The sequence below is a fragment of the Heptranchias perlo genome, chromosome 2 (assembly GCF_035084215.1).
Source record: "Heptranchias perlo isolate sHepPer1 chromosome 2, sHepPer1.hap1, whole genome shotgun sequence".
NCBI lineage: Eukaryota > Metazoa > Chordata > Chondrichthyes > Hexanchiformes > Hexanchidae > Heptranchias > Heptranchias perlo.
Genome location: NC_090326.1, coordinates 97,314,226 through 97,335,405, shown reverse-complemented (window position 1 = coordinate 97,335,405; position 21,180 = coordinate 97,314,226). Strand labels below are relative to the sequence as shown.

General features: G+C 41.6%; 1 protein-coding gene across 1 annotated transcript in view; it reads left to right on the top strand.

Annotated features, from left to right (window-relative positions):
- galnt12 (UDP-N-acetyl-alpha-D-galactosamine:polypeptide N-acetylgalactosaminyltransferase 12) overlaps positions 1 to 21,180 on the top strand; it is a 79,313-nt gene that overhangs the window by 26,523 nt on the left and 31,610 nt on the right. The window contains exons 2-3 of the mRNA XM_068004545.1: positions 10,934 to 11,103; positions 19,066 to 19,255. Of these exons, the coding sequence (XP_067860646.1) occupies positions 10,934 to 11,103; positions 19,066 to 19,255 (360 nt within the window). The remainder of the gene's footprint in view (positions 1 to 10,933; positions 11,104 to 19,065; positions 19,256 to 21,180) is intronic.

The window sequence follows — 21,180 nt, the reverse complement described above, 5'->3', positions numbered from 1 at the left end:
TGAAAAGTAAAAGTATGTTCAATTTATTTTAGCAGGATGTGCTATGTTGAGATTAGATCTGATCTGCACTTTAAAAAAAATTTGTTCATGGGATGTGGGTGTCGCTGGCAATGCCAGCACTTATTGCCCATCCCTAATTGCCCTTGAGAAGGTGGTGGTGAGCCGCCGCCTTGAACCTCTGCAGTCCGTGCAGTGAAGGTTCTCTCTCAGTGCTGTTAGGAAGGGAGTTCCAGGATTTTGACCCAGTGATGATGAAGGAACGGCGATATATTTCCAATTCAGGATGTTGTGTGACTTGGAGGGGAACGTGCTGGTGTTACCATGTGCCCACTACCTTTGTTCTCCGAGGTGATAGAGGTCGTGGGTTTGGGAGATGCTGTTGAAGCACCTAGTCATTTAGGATCTTTGCATTGGTAGCTAATGGGGATTCTTCGTTCCTTTCTGATATTTCAGTATCATAGGCTTATGATTTTTCATCCTTCATTAGTTGCTGTTTTAAGGGAAGCCTAAAATCTCCATCTTTTGGTGCCTTGCAACTTGGATGTCATGAAAACATCCTTATGTCTTTTTCTATTATTAGGCAATGTAATAGCACAGTGTAGTTCTAACGAACAGTGATGAGGACAAACATATCTGATTAGACAGTGGTCATTGCTGGGAGTCCAGAATTGGTTGGATAAATTATAGGGGGCTACTAATGGGTTAGTCAGATTTCCTGTAGACTAATGCATGCTTCAGAAATTGGTACAATTTAAACCTCTGTTAATTTGTACCAAGAAAGAAACAACAAATGTTGGAAATCTGAAATAAAAGCAAAAAATTCTGGAATTACACAGCAGCCTATCAGTAAAGAGATGTTAACACTTTGGGTATGCCCACCTTTTTCCAGATGTAGAAACCATAAGATAAGCTGAGCTGTTTAACAGAACTGAATAAACTAAAGTGGGGAGGAGAAGAGAGCTGATCAGTTGAATACTGAAACGGGTTTGAAATGATTGAAAGAGATGAAATCTAAGATTGATGCAAGAAAATTATCTCATGAAGGCAATGAAAAGGCATCAAAAGGATATGAAAATAGAAGTGAGGCACCAGAAACATGCAAAAAAAGGGGGAAAGAAATAAAGAAAATCTGAAATAAAAACAAAATGCTGCGACCACACAGTCATCACATGAAAAGATGAAACAGACCAACTCCCTCCTTGCAGACACTGCCAGAACTGTTCTAAATGCGCAATGTAATCTGCCTCCCCCATCCCCATGCATCAGGGCATCTTCTGCCTCTAAGAAAATATAAGGAATCTTACAACACCAGGTTATAGTCCAACAAATTTATTTTAAAATCACAAGCTTTCGGAGATTATCTCCTTCGTCAGATGAATGAATGAAAAGGTTCTCAAATCGCATATCTTATACTATGTTGGGACAGCATCACACCAATCAAAAGGTGTCGTTGTTATTCAAACAGGCCAGTCACGGAGAACAGCACGTCCCAGTACACTAGATATACATTGTGTCTATTACACAGGCAGGCAGAAAGAAACTCAAAATGGCAGAGAGAGAGAGAGAGAGAGAGAGAGAGAATTTTAAAAAACATATGATTTTTTCCCCCCTTTTTGCTGGTGGGGTTACGTGTAGCGTGACATGAACCCAAGATCCCGGTTGAGGCTGTCCTCATGGGTGCGGAACTTGGCTATCAACTTCTGCTCGACGATTTTGCGTTGTCGTGTGTCTCGAAGGCCGCCTTGGAGAACGCTTACCCGAAGATCGGTGGCTGAATGTCCTTGACTGCTAAAGTGTTCCCCGACTGGGAGGGAACCCTCCTGTTTAGCGATTGTTGCGCGGTGTCCGTTCATCCGTTGTCGCAGCGTCTGCATGGTCTCGCCAATGTACCATGCTCCGGGGCATCCTTTCCTGCAACGTATGAGGTAAACAACGTTGGCCGAGTCACAGGAGTATGAACCATGTACCTGGTGGGTGGTGTCCTCTTGTGTGATGGTGGTATCCGTGTCGATGATCTGGCATGTCTTGCAGAGGTTGCCGTGGCAGGGTTGTGTGGTGTTGTGGACGCTGTTCTCCTGAAAACTGGGTAACTTGCTGCGAACGATGGTCTGTTTGAGGTTGAGTGGCTGTTTAAAGGCGAGCAGTGGAGGCGTAGGGATGGCCTTAGCGAGGTGTTCATCGTCATCGATGACATGTTGAAGGCTGCGGAGAACATGGTGTAGTTTCTCCGCTCCAGGGAAGTACTGGACGACAAAGGGTACTCTGTTGGTTGCGTCCCGTGTTTGTCTTCTGAGGAGGTCTATGCGATTCTTCGCTGTGGCCCGTCGGAACTGTCGATCGACAAGTCGAGCGTCATATCCCGTTCTTACGAGGGCGTCTTTCAGCGTCTGTAGGTGTCCATCGCGTTCCTCCTCGTCTGAGCAGATCCTGTGTATTCTAAGAAAATAGAGATAGCTAAGTTGCTATGATTAGTGTTCAGACCAGAGGGCTGCATGTGCCCAGGAGAAAGATGAGCTACTGTCCCTAAAGCTTGCATTGAGCCTGTATATTGAACAGTGCAGGAGGCCAAAAAATGGATCGATCAGAGGTGGATTTGAAGTAACGAGCCACGGAAATTAGAATCACATTTTCCATCAGAATGCAAGTGTTCGTTTAAAGTGATCACCCAATTTGCTTTTATTTTCCCCAGTGTAGTGGAGACTACACTGTGAGCAACATGTAAAATATACTAGATTGGCTAAATTAAATTGCTGTCTCAAATGGATGAAGTGTTTGGGACCCTGGACAATATTGTGGGAAGAGATGAGTCAACAGGTATTGCCATACTTTGGAAAGCTGAAGTTTGGAGTTAGGATAGAAGGTCTCTGAGAATGTGTTGATGTTTCCAGGGTTCCGCGCAGAAAAATTTGAAGGATGGGTACTGCAATTGTTCACATTTTGAATTCCCAATTTCTATCTGCAAGGGTATAATTTGTATAAAGTCACATTATGGTGAGATATGGGATTGATATGTAAACACTATTCAAGTAGGCTGCAAATCTTCGCAAAGAGGTGGTGTTGAACAATGTCCATTCCCCCAAGTCACTTCTGTACACTAACTAAAAATAAGGCATACAGCTAGGGGGGGAAAAAATTTACTACTAGCAACTTAGTTGCTAAAACAATTACATGGTATTTATGTATATACATTGTGAACACTGACCTATATCATTGGCTACATAAATGGCATTATTAATTGAGTGGTTTTCATGTCTTGTATTGTTTCTTAATCGTTCACTTATCTTGATCAGCAGTTGCAAGTGAGATCAGAGGTCAAAAATGAGTACTTCTTTAAAAAACCATAAAGAAGGAACTTCATTATATTATCCCTTTTACGTCCTTCAGATGCTCCAAAGTGCTTTGCTTTACTTAAATTTAAAATATAACTTGCATAAGCCATCACCATTGTATGGGACAGACAGGATGACCAATACTTCTTTTCCTGTCTGTTAATTTTCATTTTTTTATATTTGTTACTTTTAAAGTGCAGTTGCTGTTGTCATGTAGACAATTGCAGCAGCCAAATTACTTACAGCAAGTCCCACATATAGCAAATAATGAATGACCAAGTAATTTGTTTTTGCTTTTCTGCTATCTTAGAAAAGAAAATTTGCATTGTATTATATAAGTGGATAATTTTCATTGCTTTATATATTTTCTTAATTGGCCTATTTAAATAGAATGTGTCTTAATACGTTTGCTATGAAAGATTGTTGATTTTGGAAACCTGGGCTTAATATTTTGATCGGATGATTCTCCTGCCAGCACTTGCACATTTGACCCTGTAGTGTTTTTTTTTACATTATTGCCTTTACTATGCAGGAAATCTAGTAGTCTCTATATATGACACCAGAGGGCGATAGTACTCTTTTGACTTTTCAGTGCAGTCACTTTAATTACCGATAAGTAACTGAGTACAATATAAACAAAAACTCCTCACAGTAATAATTGTTCCCTGAAGAAGGGTCTTTCGCTCCTATACAAGCCTGGTTTATCTGATTTGCATGTATAGTAGCCTGGATTTAAAACAATCACTTGGTTTTAAACCCATGGCTCCTTATGCAATGTGCACTGACACCTACTTTGAATACTGAGCTGAGTTTTTTTTTTCAGATGGCTAAGCAAGTTTCCCAAAAGAGAAAGTTCTGTTTACTGAATTTAGTAATGTAACATTGTTAGGTCAAGAACATGAACTTGGGCAAAGGGGGAAAAGAGAACTCTTCCAACATCAGAATTGAAAACCTTTTCATAGCGCATGTGATCTGTATGCTGGGTATGTCCAAGTGTGGAAGGCAACAAGAAAATTGCAGTAACTTCCATTTGTCCTTGGTAATGGGTGTAAGATAATTACTTCTTCCTTTTTACAAGATAAATAATTCTCTTTACAAGATCATCTTGTACAGTGTTGCCACTCTTGGGAATGCCTCTATTTGTTAGAATGTCTTCTGATATGAGGGGTGGTTATATTTACCAAGGAGTAGTGTTAATTTAAATTAGTCTCTGTTCAAGAGCATGACCGAGTTCTCCTTCCTTGTGGAAAACCAAGAAAGCCTTGGTAGGATAATGCCATGTTTTCCTGCTCTTAAAAATCATCGTTGGCATTGTTAAATCAACATGGTAAATACACAAATGTTCAAGTGATGTGCGATAGTCCTCTCAGAAGAACTTAGAGGGGAAACTGTATGATCTTATTCAGTCACAAGGATACCATTAATCTTCAGTTCCGTAGCAACGTATACGACTGTCCTGCCCACAATCTGAATTAAATGCTTCAGGATTTACAGCTTGTAATAGAGCATTGTTCATTTCATTCTACTTGGAAGGCATGTTATTCTTGCACAACTGATCAACAAAAAAAAAAGATTCTGGAAAAAGTTTCAAACTTTGATCCCACTCAAGGAGAAATGACCAATTAACTACATTTAATCTTTCAGATTTCTTAGTGATAGAGCCTGATTTTTTGGTAGGAAGTGGGATGGAGGGAAAGTCTAGACTTTTTCCTTTTCAGAGGTAAATAGCCTATTGCCACGTTCACATAATCCAGAAACCTTGCCAAAAACTGATTTAAGTAGTCCAACTGTGAAGTGCATGTTCATGTGCCAAAGCTGGAGCTGTACCTCATGATGTTTTGACTGGTAGCAGAGTACTCTAGCACCTGTGCTATTGGGCTGGTTCCCATGCAATCCTGCTCCAATTTTTATTAGTCCCACTGGGCATTGATCATTGGTAGAGGATGTGTTTTATGTGACGTATGATATTATCACGACTACTGATTTATAGTGTTTCAATAAGTGAAATTATTTTTATTAAAGTAATATGGAGTGTTAGCATTCTTTTCCAATTTGATTTGTGATTATACTTTTTTTATGTTTTTGTATGAATTGATTGCCTGTTTAGCTATGTATTAGCATTTTTTCAAAGTCCAGAATCCATATCAAGATGGTAGGAAGATGTTCTAAGTGGGAGTCATCTGTAAGTACTGAGAGTGGAGGGGTTTTGATGTGGTTTGGTAGTGTTGGGAAGGTAGTTTGGAAGAACGGTGGCGTGTAAGAGGAGCTTTGGGGTGTGGGAGTATGGAGGCAGCAGTTCCTTGGGTCTTGGAACAACAGTAGGGAGTTTTGGAGTCTGGATGAGTTGGCGGTGCGTGACAATGTAGGAGGTGGTCTTGGGCTGTGAAAGCACTGGGATGATGGTGTGTGGCATCATGGGGGTGGGGAGAGAGCTAACTTGGTGTGATAGTGCTGGGAGGGTGCACCTGGTGGATGGGAACAGTTGGGGGAAAGAGTGGCACTGAGAAGTGGTATTCCCATATTCATGGCTGTCACCTGGAACTGCTATAAGTTCTTTAAAAAGCAGCAACTTCTTTAAAGAGTTTAAAGCTGTTGTTGTGTTTTTAGGGCTTCATCAGATATTCCCTTGATGAATTCCCTTCCCGTGAATGAATCCTTGTTACCTACAAGCCAGCCTGTGACTGTAGACGCCTAATTCCTGGTAATGTAGCATTGCCAAGGAGGGCCAAACAGAGCTCTCGTACTGATATTTATTGAATTGATGTGAACCCTTGCATGTTCTCTTCAGATAGCAGAAGAGTAAATGCTGAATCAGAGACTGTGTGACTTGGGATACATTTACACTGCAAGTTTAGCATCGCTTCTAAGTGACTTTAGCTTCACACAGGCACTCAACTGGTAGTGTAAATCTGGAGTCAGAGCCCAACCTGACTCCTGAGCAAAATGGTGAGATTTCCTGGAGGAGGTAGTCCTGTACCACTTTGATTTGACCCTGCAAGGATTGTAAATTTGTTGCAGTGTTGCACCTGATTTGTAAAGTTTTCAGGGGTCTGTTGGACACTTTGGGGACTTTTTAAACATGCCTTACCTCAATTTACATTTTTAGAGAATGAGTGCTCAGGGTAACTAGGAGTAGCAATTACAGTACGGTAAAAATGCAGTATGCCCTTTTTAAATAAAAAGTTTCACCAGTTTGATCCTGGGTAAACCTTCTTTACAATTCCGCCCCAGCAGTAAGGAATTCTTAAAAGACATGTTCTTGGGTATCAAAAGCATTAAACGTGCATTAAGCACTCAAACAACTTAAAGCTGGTTCCTGGCCTTGCTGGGAATGTGACTTGGAATTTCCTTGATGCAAGTTGGTGGAAGCTTAATATACCGGAGGGCGGATTCAGCAATTGGGAGAGGGGGAAAAGGCTGGCATAGGCACTTGGGGTGGTAGTGGGGAAATAGGAAGAAGTCGTGGGGAGAACGTCGCATGACGGACCTGATTTTGTACAGGTCTCCAGCAGGGTTTGCTGTAGACAACACCGCCACCTACCATGGTGATAGAGCTGGAAGAACTCCATGAGAAGTAAGTATAATAAATGGCTAAGTTTGAATGTGACAGAAGAATGTTAGGCATGACAAATAGCATGGTAGAAAGGCTTGCTGGAAGTGCAGACTTTATGCAAGACTTTTAGTATTTTTTTTATTCGTTCGTGGGATGTGGGCGTCGCTGGCGAGGCCAGCATTTATTGCCCATCCCTAATTGCCCTTGAGAAGGTGGTGGTGAGCTGCCGCCTTGAACCGCTGCAGTCCGTGCAGTAAAGGTTCTCCCACAGTGCTGTTAGGAAGGGAGTTCCAGGATTTTGACCCAGTGACGATGAAGGAACAACGATATATTTCCAAGTCAGGATGGTATGTGACTTGGAGGGGAACGTGCAGGTGTGGTGTTCCCTTGTGCCTGCTTCCCTTGTCCTTCTAGGTGGTAGAGGTCGTGGGTTTGGGAGGTGCTATCGAAAAAGCCTTGGCGAGTTGCTGCAGTACATCCTGTGGATGGTACGCACTGCAGCCACTGTGCGCCGGTGGTGAAGGGAGTGAATGTGTAGGGTGGTGGATGGGGAGCCAGTCAAGCAGGCTGCTTTGTCCTGGATGGTGTCGAGTTTCTTGAATGTTGTTGGATCAGCACTCATCCAGGCAAGTGGAGAGTATTCCATCACACTCCTGACTTGTGCCTTGTAGATGGTGGAAAGGTTGTGGGGAGTCAGGAGGTGAGTAACTTGCCGCAGAATACCCAGCCTCTGACCTGCTCTTGTAGCCACAGTATTTATATGGCTGATCCAGTTAAGTTTCTGGTCAATGGTGACCCCCAGGATGTTGATGGTGGGGGATTCGATGATGGTAATTCCGTTGAATATTAAGGGGAGGTGGTTAGACACTCTCTTGTTGGAGATTGCCATTGCCTGGCACTTGTCTGGCACACATGTTACTTGCCACTTATCAGCCCAAGCCTGGATGTTGTCCAGGTCTTGCTGCATGCAGGCACAGACTGCTTCATTATCTGAGGAGTTGCGAATGGAACTGATCACTGTGCAATCACCAGCGAACATCCCCATTTCTGAACTTATAATGGAGGGAAGGTAATTGATGAAGCAGCTGAAGGTGATTGGGCCTAGGACACTGCCCTGAGGAACTCCTGCAGCAATGTCCTGGGACTGAGATGATTGGCCTCCAACAACCACTACCATCTTTGTGCTAGGTATGACTCCAGCCACTGGAGAGCTTGCCCCCTGATTCCCATTGACTTCAATTTTACTTGGGCTCCTTGGTGCCACACTCTGTCAAATGCTGCCTTGTTATCAAGGGCAGTCACTTTCAACTCACCTCTGGAATTCAGCTCTTTTGTCCATGTTTGGACCCAGGCTGTAATGAGGTCTGGAGCAGAGTGGTCCTGGCAGAACCCAAACTGAGCATTGGTGAGTAAGTGCCGCTTGATAGCACTGTCGACGACACCTTCCATCACTTTGCTGATGATCGAGAGTAGACTGATGGGGCGGTAATTGGCCGGATTGGATTTGTCCTGCTTTTTGTGGACAGGACATACCTGGGCAATTTTCCACATTGTCGGGTGGATGCCAGTGTTGAAGCTGTACTGGAACAGTTTGGCTAGAGGCGCGGCTAGTTCTGGAGCACACGTATTCAGCGCTTCAGCCGGGATGTTGTTGGGGCACATAGCCATTGATCTCCCACGATGGTGCTCCATGTAAGTTGGAGGATGCGTTGGTTTATAACAATAAGGGTGTGATGCCAAGAAAATTGCAATGATCTCTGGTGACTAAATAAATAGCATTGTATTTTTAATTACGTTGTATCTTGGGATTTAGTGGTTCCTTGGGGATTGAATTCCGCAACTCTGTTTTTCCATAAAAACTAAACGAGTGGCCTTGATTATTATAGGTACATTTTACTTATCTATTACTTTTATCTTGCATTTCTTTAAATCCTAGGTTACAAATGTTATCCTACAACCATTTCCTCTTGTGATGTATTTAGACATCATGGGAGGAAATGATTGTAGGGTTGAGCAGCAGTGATGAGCATACTGGGCTTTAGTAGCACTGGGGAGTGGCAGTGCTGCAAAGAGCAACCTGGTGTTTGGTAGACTGGAGGATGTAATATGGGGTTTGGCTTATGGAGAGATTCTTGGAATGTGGCGGTATTGGGAGGGGAATGGTCGGGTTTAGATGCAGTAGAGAGAATCCTGTGGTATGGGTGAAATGGGGATGGAGGTTCTGAAGAGTAAGACTCTATGGAAGGGGTCCTGAGAGCAGGGGTGGTCAAGCAGTTTGGGGACATTGGGGTGGAGATCTAGGGTATGCAAACATTGGGCATTTCAGTGTAGAAGCACCGGGGAAAGATTTGAAGCATCTGGGAGGAGTGGGGAGAGGAGCCTTGTGCTCTCGGAGATTGAGGTGGGGGTAGGATCTAGCACTGTTAGGGCTAGAAATGAGCAGAAATCCCAGCTCAGTAACTCCTAGATAGATTAAGTAGGTTTCTATGTTTTTTTAAAAATCCTTTAAGAAGAATTGGATGGCTAAAAAAGTTGAAGGGGATTAATCTGGGCTGCACTAGAGAGATTATGGTGCTGTTAGGACCATAATTTTGTCATTTGTGTTATGCAACCATTCAGATTCAAATAGTGCAGATTGACATCCTAAGGTTCAAAAGCTTCATTATCTTCAAGGAAAAGGGCAGAAGTTCAAAGTTTTCCCAAGTAGGTTATTTTTTTTTGTCTCCTGAAGATATTGACTTGTTGCTTGGGTATAGTTTTATTGGCATAAATAACCTGCTGAGATAATTTAAATTAGTCCAGAGCAGAGTTGAACCTGGAATCTTCTTGGTCTGTATGACTCAGTTACCCACTGGATAGACTTGCTGGAGGAAGTTTTAAAAAAAAAATCTGTGGTTGAGGGTACGATAGCCTCGTGGGTATGTTACTGCACTCCTAATCCAGAGGCCTGGGTTAATAATTCTGAGAATGAGAGTTCAAATCCCATCATGGCAGTTTGAGGATCTGAGTTCAGTTTTTAAAAAAATCTGGAAATAAAGTAAAAGTGATCATGAAATTTTCGGATTGACGTTGAAACCAACTGGTTCACTAATTTCCCATGGGGAAGGAATCCTGTCATCCTTACGGTCTGACCTATATGTCACTCCAGTCCCACACCAATGTGCTTGACTTTTGACTGCCCTCAGTTTTATCGCCACCTTCTCAGGGCAGCTAGGGATAGGCAATATATGTCGTCAGCCTTGCCAGCAACACTCATCCCGAGGATGTTAAAAAAAAACTTGCCTCAGGAGATTTCTTAAGTTAGGAGAATCTTTGATTGGAGGTTGTAAATGACCTTTTTAAAGGCACAGATTTGTTGGGCCCTTTTGTCATTGTGAGCTCTGTTCTTGCACTCCTTTTTGCTGTGCGGATCTCTGCCAGTGAATTAAGGCTGTTTGTGGACTACTACATCCAGCAAACCTGATGTTACATTGACTGTTAAAATTTTGCTTCATGGCTGGCCTGTATATGTCATAAATGACAACTGGAAGAGTTCCTGGGTTCTTGTGGTTGCTCAGAATAAATATCCTTCCCTAATGTCATTTTGACTTTTTGTACTATAGACAGTGAGTCTTGTATAGAACTATGCAAACCAAATCCTGCAACTTTGTGTAGCTCTTGATTGCTCTTGGTATGAAAATAATGCGTATGCCTGCCATCCAAAGCTACATTGCATGTGCTATCAACCATGGATTCCTTTAAATTATTTTTAACATTAATAAAGTGCATTATTTAGTAATTACACTTTAAGCCACATTTTAAAAACTATTTCTTTGAACCAGACATTGCAAAATTCTAACAATGTTGAATGTATTTCACACTTGTACTTGGAAAAGGATGAGAGTGGTTTGTTTTTAACTAGAAAAATATCTTCAAAATTTTCATATTGTGGAAGATAAATGCACAAAATTTGTCTACAACAGTGTATGTGCCAAATGTAGGTGAAGTGTTGCAATTCTTACTGCAAAGGTTTGTAATATTGTTTTTAATGTTTGTTATGTTACATCTCCAGGTGTAAAGAGAAGAAATATGATTATCGAAACCTTCCGACTACCTCTGTGGTAATAGCATTTTATAATGAGGCTTGGTCAACACTCCTGCGGACTATTCACAGCGTTCTTGACACTTCACCTGATATTCTGTTGAAGGAGCTCATCATAGTGGATGATTACAGTGACCGAGGTAGATGCAGCCTTGTCAATTACATTGCTTCTCTTACTGCATTTATTTGAATACTATATATTGAAGCGTGTGTTTGTGTGTGTATACAGATTTGAATTCTACTTGTAAAGCAGCTCATTAAAGATGTTTTTTGTGTTATGTGATCAGTCCTAGCTGAAACACTGAATGGAATTTTTGAGTTATCTTTTTCTTCTCCAATGCCCCCCTCCCGCCCCGGAAAAAGTCTCATTTAGTCCCAATATGTAATCCAAAGATCAAGTAGCAGATGTGCAAGTGATAACATTAGAAGTGCTGATGTGCTTCTGCAGTCATTTTATTTATCTAGCTGCCAGTATTCCTGATGAAATGAAATTCTGCAGTTTCTCTAGGTTTTATTTCTTCTAAGCAAATTATTTTCTGTAGCTATTTGTGCAGCTCCACCATACATATTCTGCTTCCAGATACTACACTCAAACCTTCCAAGGTTTCTAGTGGCAACTTTTTTTTCTCTCCCAGCCCCCATCAGATATCTTGGTGAGTTCCAAGCTCTTTTAAAGTCAGTGACTGCTTCAGAAGTCTAATTATGGCTGTGTAATTGCATAAGATGATCCCCCACTTAATCTGACCCTACTAAGATTCTGCCTCACCTTACAGTTGGCCAATTTAAGGAGCCTTTTTAAAATTCTCTGACTTCCTTTTTTTTCAGTCTGATCTTTTTTACACTGCTGAATGCCATCTTTTTAATAGCAAAGGCAGGCCTCCAACCTTATACTCCCCCAACCCTGCACAGCCTGCTTCTACCTCCTTCCCAGACCCACAAACGGGACTGCCCTGCTAGACCTATCATTTCAGCCTATTCTTGCCCCACGGAACTTATTTCTTCCTATCTTGATACCTTTTTCTGCCCTACATCCACAACTCTTCTGACTCCCTCCGCCACATTAACAGTTTCCAGTTCCCCGGCCCTAACTCTCTCCTTTTCACCATGGATGTCCAATTCCTTTACATCTCCATCCCCCTCCAGGATGGCCTGCGGACCCTCCGCTTCTTCCTTGAACAGAGGCCCAACAAGGCCCAGCCACCACCACCACCTCCGCCTGGCTGAACTTGTTCTTATGTTGAACAACTTCTCCTTTGACTCCATTCACGACCTCCAAATAAATACTGTTGCTATGGGAACCCGTATGGGTCCTAGCTATGCCTGCCTTTTTGTGGGATACAGGGAACATTCTTTGATCCAGTCCTATTCTGGTCCCCTCCCTCATCTCTTTTTCCAGTATATTTCCTGCTCTTGCCCCAGACTGGAAAATTTCATCAACTTTGCTTCCAATTTCCACCCTTCCCTTGCCTTCACATGGTCCATCTCCGACTCTTCCCTTCCCTTCCTCAACTTCTCTACCTCCATTTCTGGGGATGGGCTGTCAACCAATATCTACTATAAGCCCCCCGACTCCCACAGCTACCTTGACGACACTTTCTCCCACCCCGCTTCCTGTAAGGACTCTATTCCCTTCTCCCAGTTTTTCCGTCTGTCACATCTGTTCTGAGAATACCACCTTCCACACCAGTGCATCCAATATGTCTTCCTTTTCCACAACCGAGGATTCCCCTTCACTGTACTTGACAGGGCCTTCGACCATGTCTGTCCCATTTCCCGCACTTCTGCCCTCACCCCTTCCCTTCCCCTCCCTCCCACAACCATGATAGGATTCCCCTTGTCCTCACCTTCCACCCACAAGCCACCACATTCAAAGTATCATCCTCTGCCATTTCCGCCACCTCCAGCACGATCCCACCACCAAACACATCTTCCCCTCCCCTTTCAGCATTTTGAAGGGACCGCTCCATCCGCGACTCCCTGGTCCACTCGTCCATCAATGCCAACACCCTCTCTTCTCCCCATGACACCTTCCCGTGTGAGCACAGGAGATGCAACATCTGCCCTTTCGCCTCCTTCCTTCCCACCGTCCAGGGCCGCAAACACTCCTTCCAGGTGAAACAGCGATTTGTTTGTACTTCTTTCTATTTAGTATACTGTATTCGCCACACACAATGCGGTCTCCTCTACATTGGGGAGACCAAACGCAGATTGGGTGATCGCTTTGCTGAACACCTCAGTCCGCAAGCATGACCCTGACCTACCGGTCACTTGCCTTTTTAATTCCCGTCCCACTTCTTCTCTGACCTCTCTGTCCTCGGCCTCTTCCACTGTTCTAATAAAGCTCAACGTAAGCTCGAGGAACAGCACCTCATCTTTCGCTTAGGCACTTTACAATCTTCTGGTCTCAACATTGATTTCAATAACTTCAGACCATAACCACTGCTCCCATTTTATTTTTTTGGACAGCGGGTTTTTTTATTTTTTATGGGATGTGGGCGTCACTGACAAGGCCAGCATTTATTGCCCATCCCTAATTGCCCTTGAGAAGGTGCTGGTAATGGTTCTGATGTTGCCATTTACAGCTCCTCTAGACCCATCTTTTGTTTCTTTACTTGTCCCATTACCATCATCCCTTTTGTCATTTAATCACTCCTGCCCTCCATCCTATCAGAAACCTTCCCTTTTTTCTTTCCTCCCCGCCCCCCCCCCCTGCTGCCTTTCCCCTGGCTCTGTACTTGCTTAAAAACTGATTAGTCTTCAACTTCTCCCGGTTCTTACGAAGGGTCGTGAACCTGAAACATTAACACTGTTTCTTTCTCCACAGATGTTGTCTGATTTGCTGAGTATTTCCTGCATTTTCCATTTTTATTTCAGATTTCCAGCATCCACAGTATTTTGCTTTTGATGTAGAAATGTTTTCTGCAGGTAGCTTGGCTATTCTGCACATAACCTGGGGTGAGATTGTAGGTGTATGGCTCTAAGAAGCAGCTGCATCACCTCCTCCTCCAATGCCTGGAAACTGAGCTGTTGCTTACTAAAAATGCTCTGTCTTGTTAGTGAAGTATTTTTATTTTGCTGGAAGTGATCTTTGTCAGAAGTTGTTCTGTAAAATGCTACGGTTAGGATACATTGAAATTAAAGTAATTTTAGAATCATGTTTTAAAAACTGATGGCTAGGAGTGCAGGGCAGTGATCCATTAAAGAATTTAGATTACATAAACCAAGAAAACAGAGCTTTCCTCTTTTAGTATCATCCAAATGCTGAATACCTTACTGTCTTGATCCTAAATGCTGTTAATAAGTATTGTAAGTACTTCAAGCAGGTTTTTGTAAGTTTAAATAGATGGGAGAAATTTATATGCTGGTATGTAACTTTTAAGATTTTCATTGAATGGATAGTTCCAAAATAGTGTAGTGACAGGCCAATTTTTTTTGCGCTTTTTGAAATTTCAATTGTAGCAGATTGCTACCTCGGGTGTTGAGGTAAGTTCTTGTATGTGCAAAAGAAATTATTGAATCTCTCCAACCTCTGTGAATGTTCCCAAGGCCTAAATTGCATTGATGTGAACCTTTTTTGAATGAATGTTACATGGATGTTCTAGCAACTTCAAGTCTGTATTGCCCGTGGTTTTAAACAACCACTGCAGTAGAAATAATGGTGGTTCAAGAAGTATGTAGTAATGTCCAAAATGCTTTGACAATAAGTAATTGACTGACTTTCTTTGATACCAAACCTCTAATCTAACAACATTAGCTGAATTAATTTACAACATTGGTGTAGTTTTATTTTTGGTGCAGTGTTACATGTTGCTCATAATTGCCCGACTCTGCCAGACTCTTACATTTTCAAGATTCAGATTTTCAAAACTTAAAAAATATTTGAATGTTCCATGGGTTCGTTCCCATTTAACGTCTCAATAAAATGTTTCTGTCTATAACAAGGAAGTTTACATTTTTACCGTTGTGTTGTAGGCTGGCATTGTTACGAACCTTCAGACTTAATGTTACAACAATGACACATTTTAGGTGGCTTTACACTTTGTACAGCATTGATTGCACAAGATAATCATGACATTGCACAAGTTTACAGAAAAAAGTCACTCAACTGGATCTATCTCATTAACAAAATAATCATTAAAAAAAATGTATAAATTTGATGGGTTTAAGCTTCAGGTGCTTCAAATTTGCATTTTATTTAAGATACTCAATGGCTTGTTTTGATAATGAGCACTTGGATGATTCTTCCTCCTTCAGTTTTTTTTAAAAAGAAAGGTCCTTACCAGTCAGCATCTAATCTACGAATGTATCCCAGTCTACATGTAACTAACTTTTTATGTTATCATTACCACTTCAGATGCTGGTGTGTCCTGAAAAGTGCTGTTGATATTCATACATATTTTCTTCCGATAGGGCTAATTAAACAGTGCCTAAGATTCAGGAATCTCTGAATCCATAAGTGCTTGATGGATAATCAAATGCTACTGAAGCTTTTTGCAGCAATGACAAACCCTTTTAAGTTGATTGGCTTTAGAGTAGTTGTTATTGTCACCTGTATATTTTGAAGTAATCTTGAAAACCTGCTTTGTTCTGTGCTTTCCCTTCAACTGAGTAATAATCCAGTGGTAATGATGCACACATTTTCTTTTTCCGTCATGCATCTTCAGAGAGCTGCCTGGTGAGTGAGCAGATCTATTGATCCATGAATAGGGTGCTCTGATTCTCTATTGGGAGTTTCCCATGGTGCTGCAAGGCTCTTAAAGAGGCACTATTCAAAAATGCTCTGTTTAACATCCACACTTCAGTGCTATGCTATAAAAAGAATTGCATGTTCTTGTTGGCTTGACAAAAGCACAGGTAAGTTCCAAATCTTGCATGTTCTTCCACCTCTCTACGTCCTTATTGTATTGAAGTCTCAATTCATCTCGTTTTTCAATTTTAATAGAAAGTTTCTGTGCTGTTCCAGTAAGTGGTAATTAAGTCCTTTGTTGACTGCTGATCTGGTGTACGTGCAGCTTTCTGAAACTACATTTAGATACTTGCTAAGTCAGTGGTTGCTTTAACACCACTTTGTACAAAATATATAAACTTACGATGTGCATTATTCCCTGTGCTTTACAAATCACACAACAACTTGCATTTATATAGCACCTTTTTAACACCCCAAGGCGCTTCATAGGAGCATAATCAGACAAAATTTGACACCGAGCCACATAGAGATATTAGGACAGGTGACCAAAAACTTTGTCAAAGGTAGATTTTAAGGGGCGACTTAAAGGAGGAGAGAGAGGTAGAGCGGTTTAGGGAGGGAATTATCTCAATAATTAATTTTGTTTGTATGTATGTTAGGTTGCAAAAGAAGAACCAGCCTAAGATAACTAACAAGATGATGATGAAATGATTATTTTCCAGCTTTCTGTCTTGGTGAAAAACTCTGGGCTGAATCTTGCCAATAATTACAAGAGACTGCCTCAAGGGGACTGTAAGGACAAGATATATCAAAACTTAAAAGCTGGACAAAGAGGATGTGAAGGTTTTTTTAATGTCATAGAACCATCAGACACAATCAATAACCAGGTGGAGGATGAAGTGCAGGAATGTAAATTTATAATGGCACCAGAAGAAAATGTTGTGCTTGTGGACTAATATTAGCATTTCATCGGGGAAATGAAAAATATCAAAAACCCAATGAAGGAAGTTTCAGGGTTCATTGTGTTAACCTGTAAGGCCTGTATAAGGAAGTAATTTGAATGAAACTAATGTCCTGTGGTAAGAATGGGAGCGCGAAGTATAGCTTCAGACCCTACAAGGATGCTTTGTGTGCCAAATATGAGAACATAAGCTGGTAGTGTGAGCAAGTAGCTTATTTGGGAAGTTAATGTTTGCATTTTTTTTTGCCACCTCTAGACCCGATTTCTCCAACACTACCCAGTGGTCTCCCAACCTGCACCCTCCAGAAACTTAAAACAGATCCGCTTTCTTGTGCTTTTCCACCACCTCCATGGCTCCCTGGTCTCCAATGCAATGAATTTAAATTTGTACAAATCCCTCCATGGCCTTGACCCATCGTACTGCTCCACCCTTTTCCAACCTTATGTATATAATCCTTGATCTCCTGCTCCTTTCCTCTGCTCCACCATTGGCAGTCTCACCAAAACTTTGAATTCCATTCCTAAACTCCACCCCCTCCCCCCCCCCCCCCCCCCCCCACCCAACCCCTCCATCTCTTTCTCTGCCTTTAAAAGCCTTTTGAAAAATAATTTCTTCAACAAGCTATCAGTCACCTCTTCACTCCCTCACAAAGGCTTGGCAATCACCCCTTTCTCTGTGAAACACCTGGAGAAATGTTTCTACATTAAAAGTGTATATAAATGCAAATAGTTGTTGTAATGCTACCTACCGCAATTGCATTATTACTAAGACAAGAAGAAGGGTAATAACAGTAAGCTGGGCCACACAGAAAACTTTTCCATTGCAGCTGAGTGTTCTTCTGTTGTAAATAATGACACTCTTAAGTTATAACCTATCCCAGTTTTCTTTGAAAATATTTTTACATCAATTTATTTTTTGTATCCTTTGATTGAATTCTTTGATGAAGTAACAGAGAGGGTTGATGTGTATATGGACTTTCAAAAGGCATTTGATAAAGTACCACTTAATAGACTTATTAGCAAAATTAAAGCCCATGGATTAGAGAAGCAGTGGCAGTGTGACAAAATTGGGTAGGGGACAGACGCAGAGAGTAGTGGTGAACGGTTGTTTTTCAGACTGGAGGGAAGTATACAGTGGTGTTTCCCAGGGGTTGGTATTAGGGCCACTGCGCTTTTTGATATATATTAATGACCTGGACTTGGGTATAGAGGGTATAATTTCAAAGTTTGCAGATGACACGAATCTTGGAAATGTGGTAAACAATGTGGAGGATGGTAACAGACTTCAGGAGGACATAGAAAGACTGGTGAAATGGGCAAACACATGGCAGATGAAATTTAATAGAGAGGTGTGAAGTGATCCCTTTTGGTAGAAAGAATGAAGAGAGGCAATATAAACTAAATGGTACAATTTTAAAGGGAGTGCAGGAACAGAGAGACCTGGGGTTGTATGCACACAAATCTTTGAAAGTGGTGAGAAGGCTGTTAAAAGAAGCATTTGGGATCCTGGTCTTTATTATTGGAGGCATAGAGTACAAAAGCAAGTAAGTTATGATAAACCTTTATAAAACATCAGTGGGGTATTGTGTTCAGTTCTGGGCACCACACTTAAGGAAGGATGTCAAGGTCTTCGAGAGGGTGCAGAAGAGATTTCTTGGAATGTTACCAGGGGTAAGGGACTTCAGTTATGTGGAGTGACTGGAGAAGCTGGGGTTGTTCTCCTTGGAGCAGAGAAGGTTAAGGGGAGGTTTGCTAAAGGTGTTCAAGATCATGAGCAGTTTTGATAGAGTAAATAAGGAGAAACTGTTTCCAGTGGCAGAAGGGTCAGTAACTAGAGAACACAGATATAAGGTGATTGGCAAAAGAGCCAGAGGTGACATGAGGAAACATTTTTTAATGCAGCAAGTTGTAATGATCTGGAATGTACTGTCTGAAAGGGTGGTGGAAGCAGATTCAATAATAACTTTCAGAAGGGAATTGGAGAAATACTTGAAGGGAAAAAATTAGCAGGGCTATGGGGAAAGAGCAGGGGAGTGGGACTAATTGGATAGCTCTTCCAAAGAACTGGCACAGGCAGAATGGACTGAATGGCGGCCTCCTGTGCTGTATCATACTATGATACTGTGCATAAGCTACCTCCCATAATGTAATATTACATATGCAAAGTGCCTCAGAAGGATTTTTGCCTTCCTGCTTAAGTAGTGTGAATCTTGTGAAAGGAAAAATTGCCTGCCACAACATAAGGGCCTCGTTGTTGAATGAGATTTAAAGCTGTAACTGCAGAGTATTGAAGAAAAACAGTGTTAAGAATCATTGTGCGTGTGTGTTTCTACGGTGAGTCTGATATAATTAAGTGCATAATAACACTTTTAAAATTCTCAAAAGTTGAACTTATTTAAAGCAGAAGCCCATACACTTAACATCAATCCTTTAAAAATGTTTTTGTTTTGACAGAACACCTAAAGAAGCCTTTACAAGACTATCTAGCTGATCTTCGCAAAGTGCGCTTGATCCGTGCACGAAAGCGAGAAGGTTTAGTTCGTGCACGATTGCTGGGTGCATCTATAGCAACAGGTGATGTCTTGACATTCCTGGACTGCCACTGTGAATGCCATATAGGTTGGCTGGAACCATTATTGGAAAGGTAGATTGAATTCTCAATTCTGGGTTATTCCCATGTAAAAGTATTCATGAGGCAGTCGGGATGTTAGTTGAATCATCCTGCTGTTGGACTGTTGGATCAGTCATAGCTCAGCTACATTTAAATTGTTTGTCATTAGCTGATGTATTCTAAAGCAAAAATTAGAGTAAACTGGATTTATTATACTAAATGGTTTCATGTATATGAAAATAGGAACTGGTTGATTTTCAATTCTGTAATAAGTAGGTTATTATAAAAACAATTGTAAAAAATAATTGAACTTCCAACAATATGAGGGGTTTTGATAGAGTAGATGGGGAGAAACTGTTTCCATTGGCAGGAGGGTTGGTAACCAGAGGAGACAGATTTAAGATAATTGGCAAAAGAGCGAGAAGGGAGATGAGAATTTTTTTTTTACTCAGCGAGTTATGATGATCTGGAATGCATTGCCTGAAAGGGTGGTGGAAGCAGACTCAATAGTAACTTTCAAAAGGGAAATGGATATATACTTGGAAAAGGAGAAATTTGCAGTGTTACAGGGCAAGATTGTATGATTCTAATAGCAGAGTCATAAACCTCTTGTGTCTCTTCACTTGTATGGTGCCGTTTTCCTTTAAAGAAGGGGCCCTTAAATTTGAGCAAAATTTGAGCCTTCATGAAGTAATCCAAATTGGACCAATTTAGGTCATTTATGAATTGGCTTAGTAGAAGTGTTTGACTTAATCATATGGGATAGGTTCTGATGCCAATTAAGCATTATGCAAATGAGCTTGGATATGTTATCAATAATGAGAAACAAAGGTTAGTGCAGTATTGATCTGCTACTGGATATCACCAGCCTATTTAGAAAATCGTATAATCTTTCTCCAGTTGCCAAACATGCTAAGACCATAAGAGATAGGAGTAGGTCATTTGGCCCCTCGAGCCTGCTCTGCCATTTAATGAGATCATGGCTGATCTGATTTTTACCTCAACTCCACTTTCCTGCTGTTTCCCATATCCTTTGACTCCCTTGCTGATCAAAAATTTGTCTAACTCCGCCTTGAATGTATTCAATGACTCAGCCTCCACAGCTTTTTGGGGTAAAGAAATCCAAAGATTCATGACCCTCTGGGAGAAGAAATTCCTCCTCATTTCTGTCTTAAATGGGCGACCCCTTATTCTGAGACTATGCCCCCTAGTTTTAGATTCCCCCATGAGGGGTAACATCCTCTCAGCATCTACCCTATTGAGTCCCCTCAGAATCTTGCATGTTTCAATAATATCTCCTCTCATTCTTCTAAACTCCAATGAGTATAGACCCAACCTGTTCAATCTTTCCTCATAAGACAACCCTTCCATTCCCGGAATCAACCTAGTGAACCTTCTCTGAACTGCCTCCAATGCAAGTATGTCCGTCCTTAAATAAGGGCACCAGAACTGTACGCAGTACTCCAGATGTGGTCTTACCAGCACCCTGTACAGTTGTAGCATGACATCCCTGCTTTTATACTCCATCCCCCTAGAAATAAAGGCCGATATTCCGTTTGCCTTCCGGATTACCTGCCTGCACCTGTATGTTGATTTTTTGTGTTTCATGTACGAGGACACCCAGATCCCTCCGTACCGCAGCATTTTGTAGTATTTCTCCATTCAAATAATATTTTGCGGTTTTATTTTTCCTCCCAAAGTGGATGACTTCACATTTTCCCACATCATATTCCATCTGCCAAATTTTTGCCCATTCGCTTAACCTGTCAACATCCCTTTGCAGACACTTTGTGTCCTCCTTGCAACTTGCTTTTCCACCTATCTTGTATCATCAGCAAATTTGGCCACAATTGGCCTCTGTTCCTTCATCCAAGTCATTGATATATATTGTAAATAGTTGAGGCCCCAGCACTGATTCCTGTGTCACCCCACTAGTTACAGATTGCTATTTTGAAAAT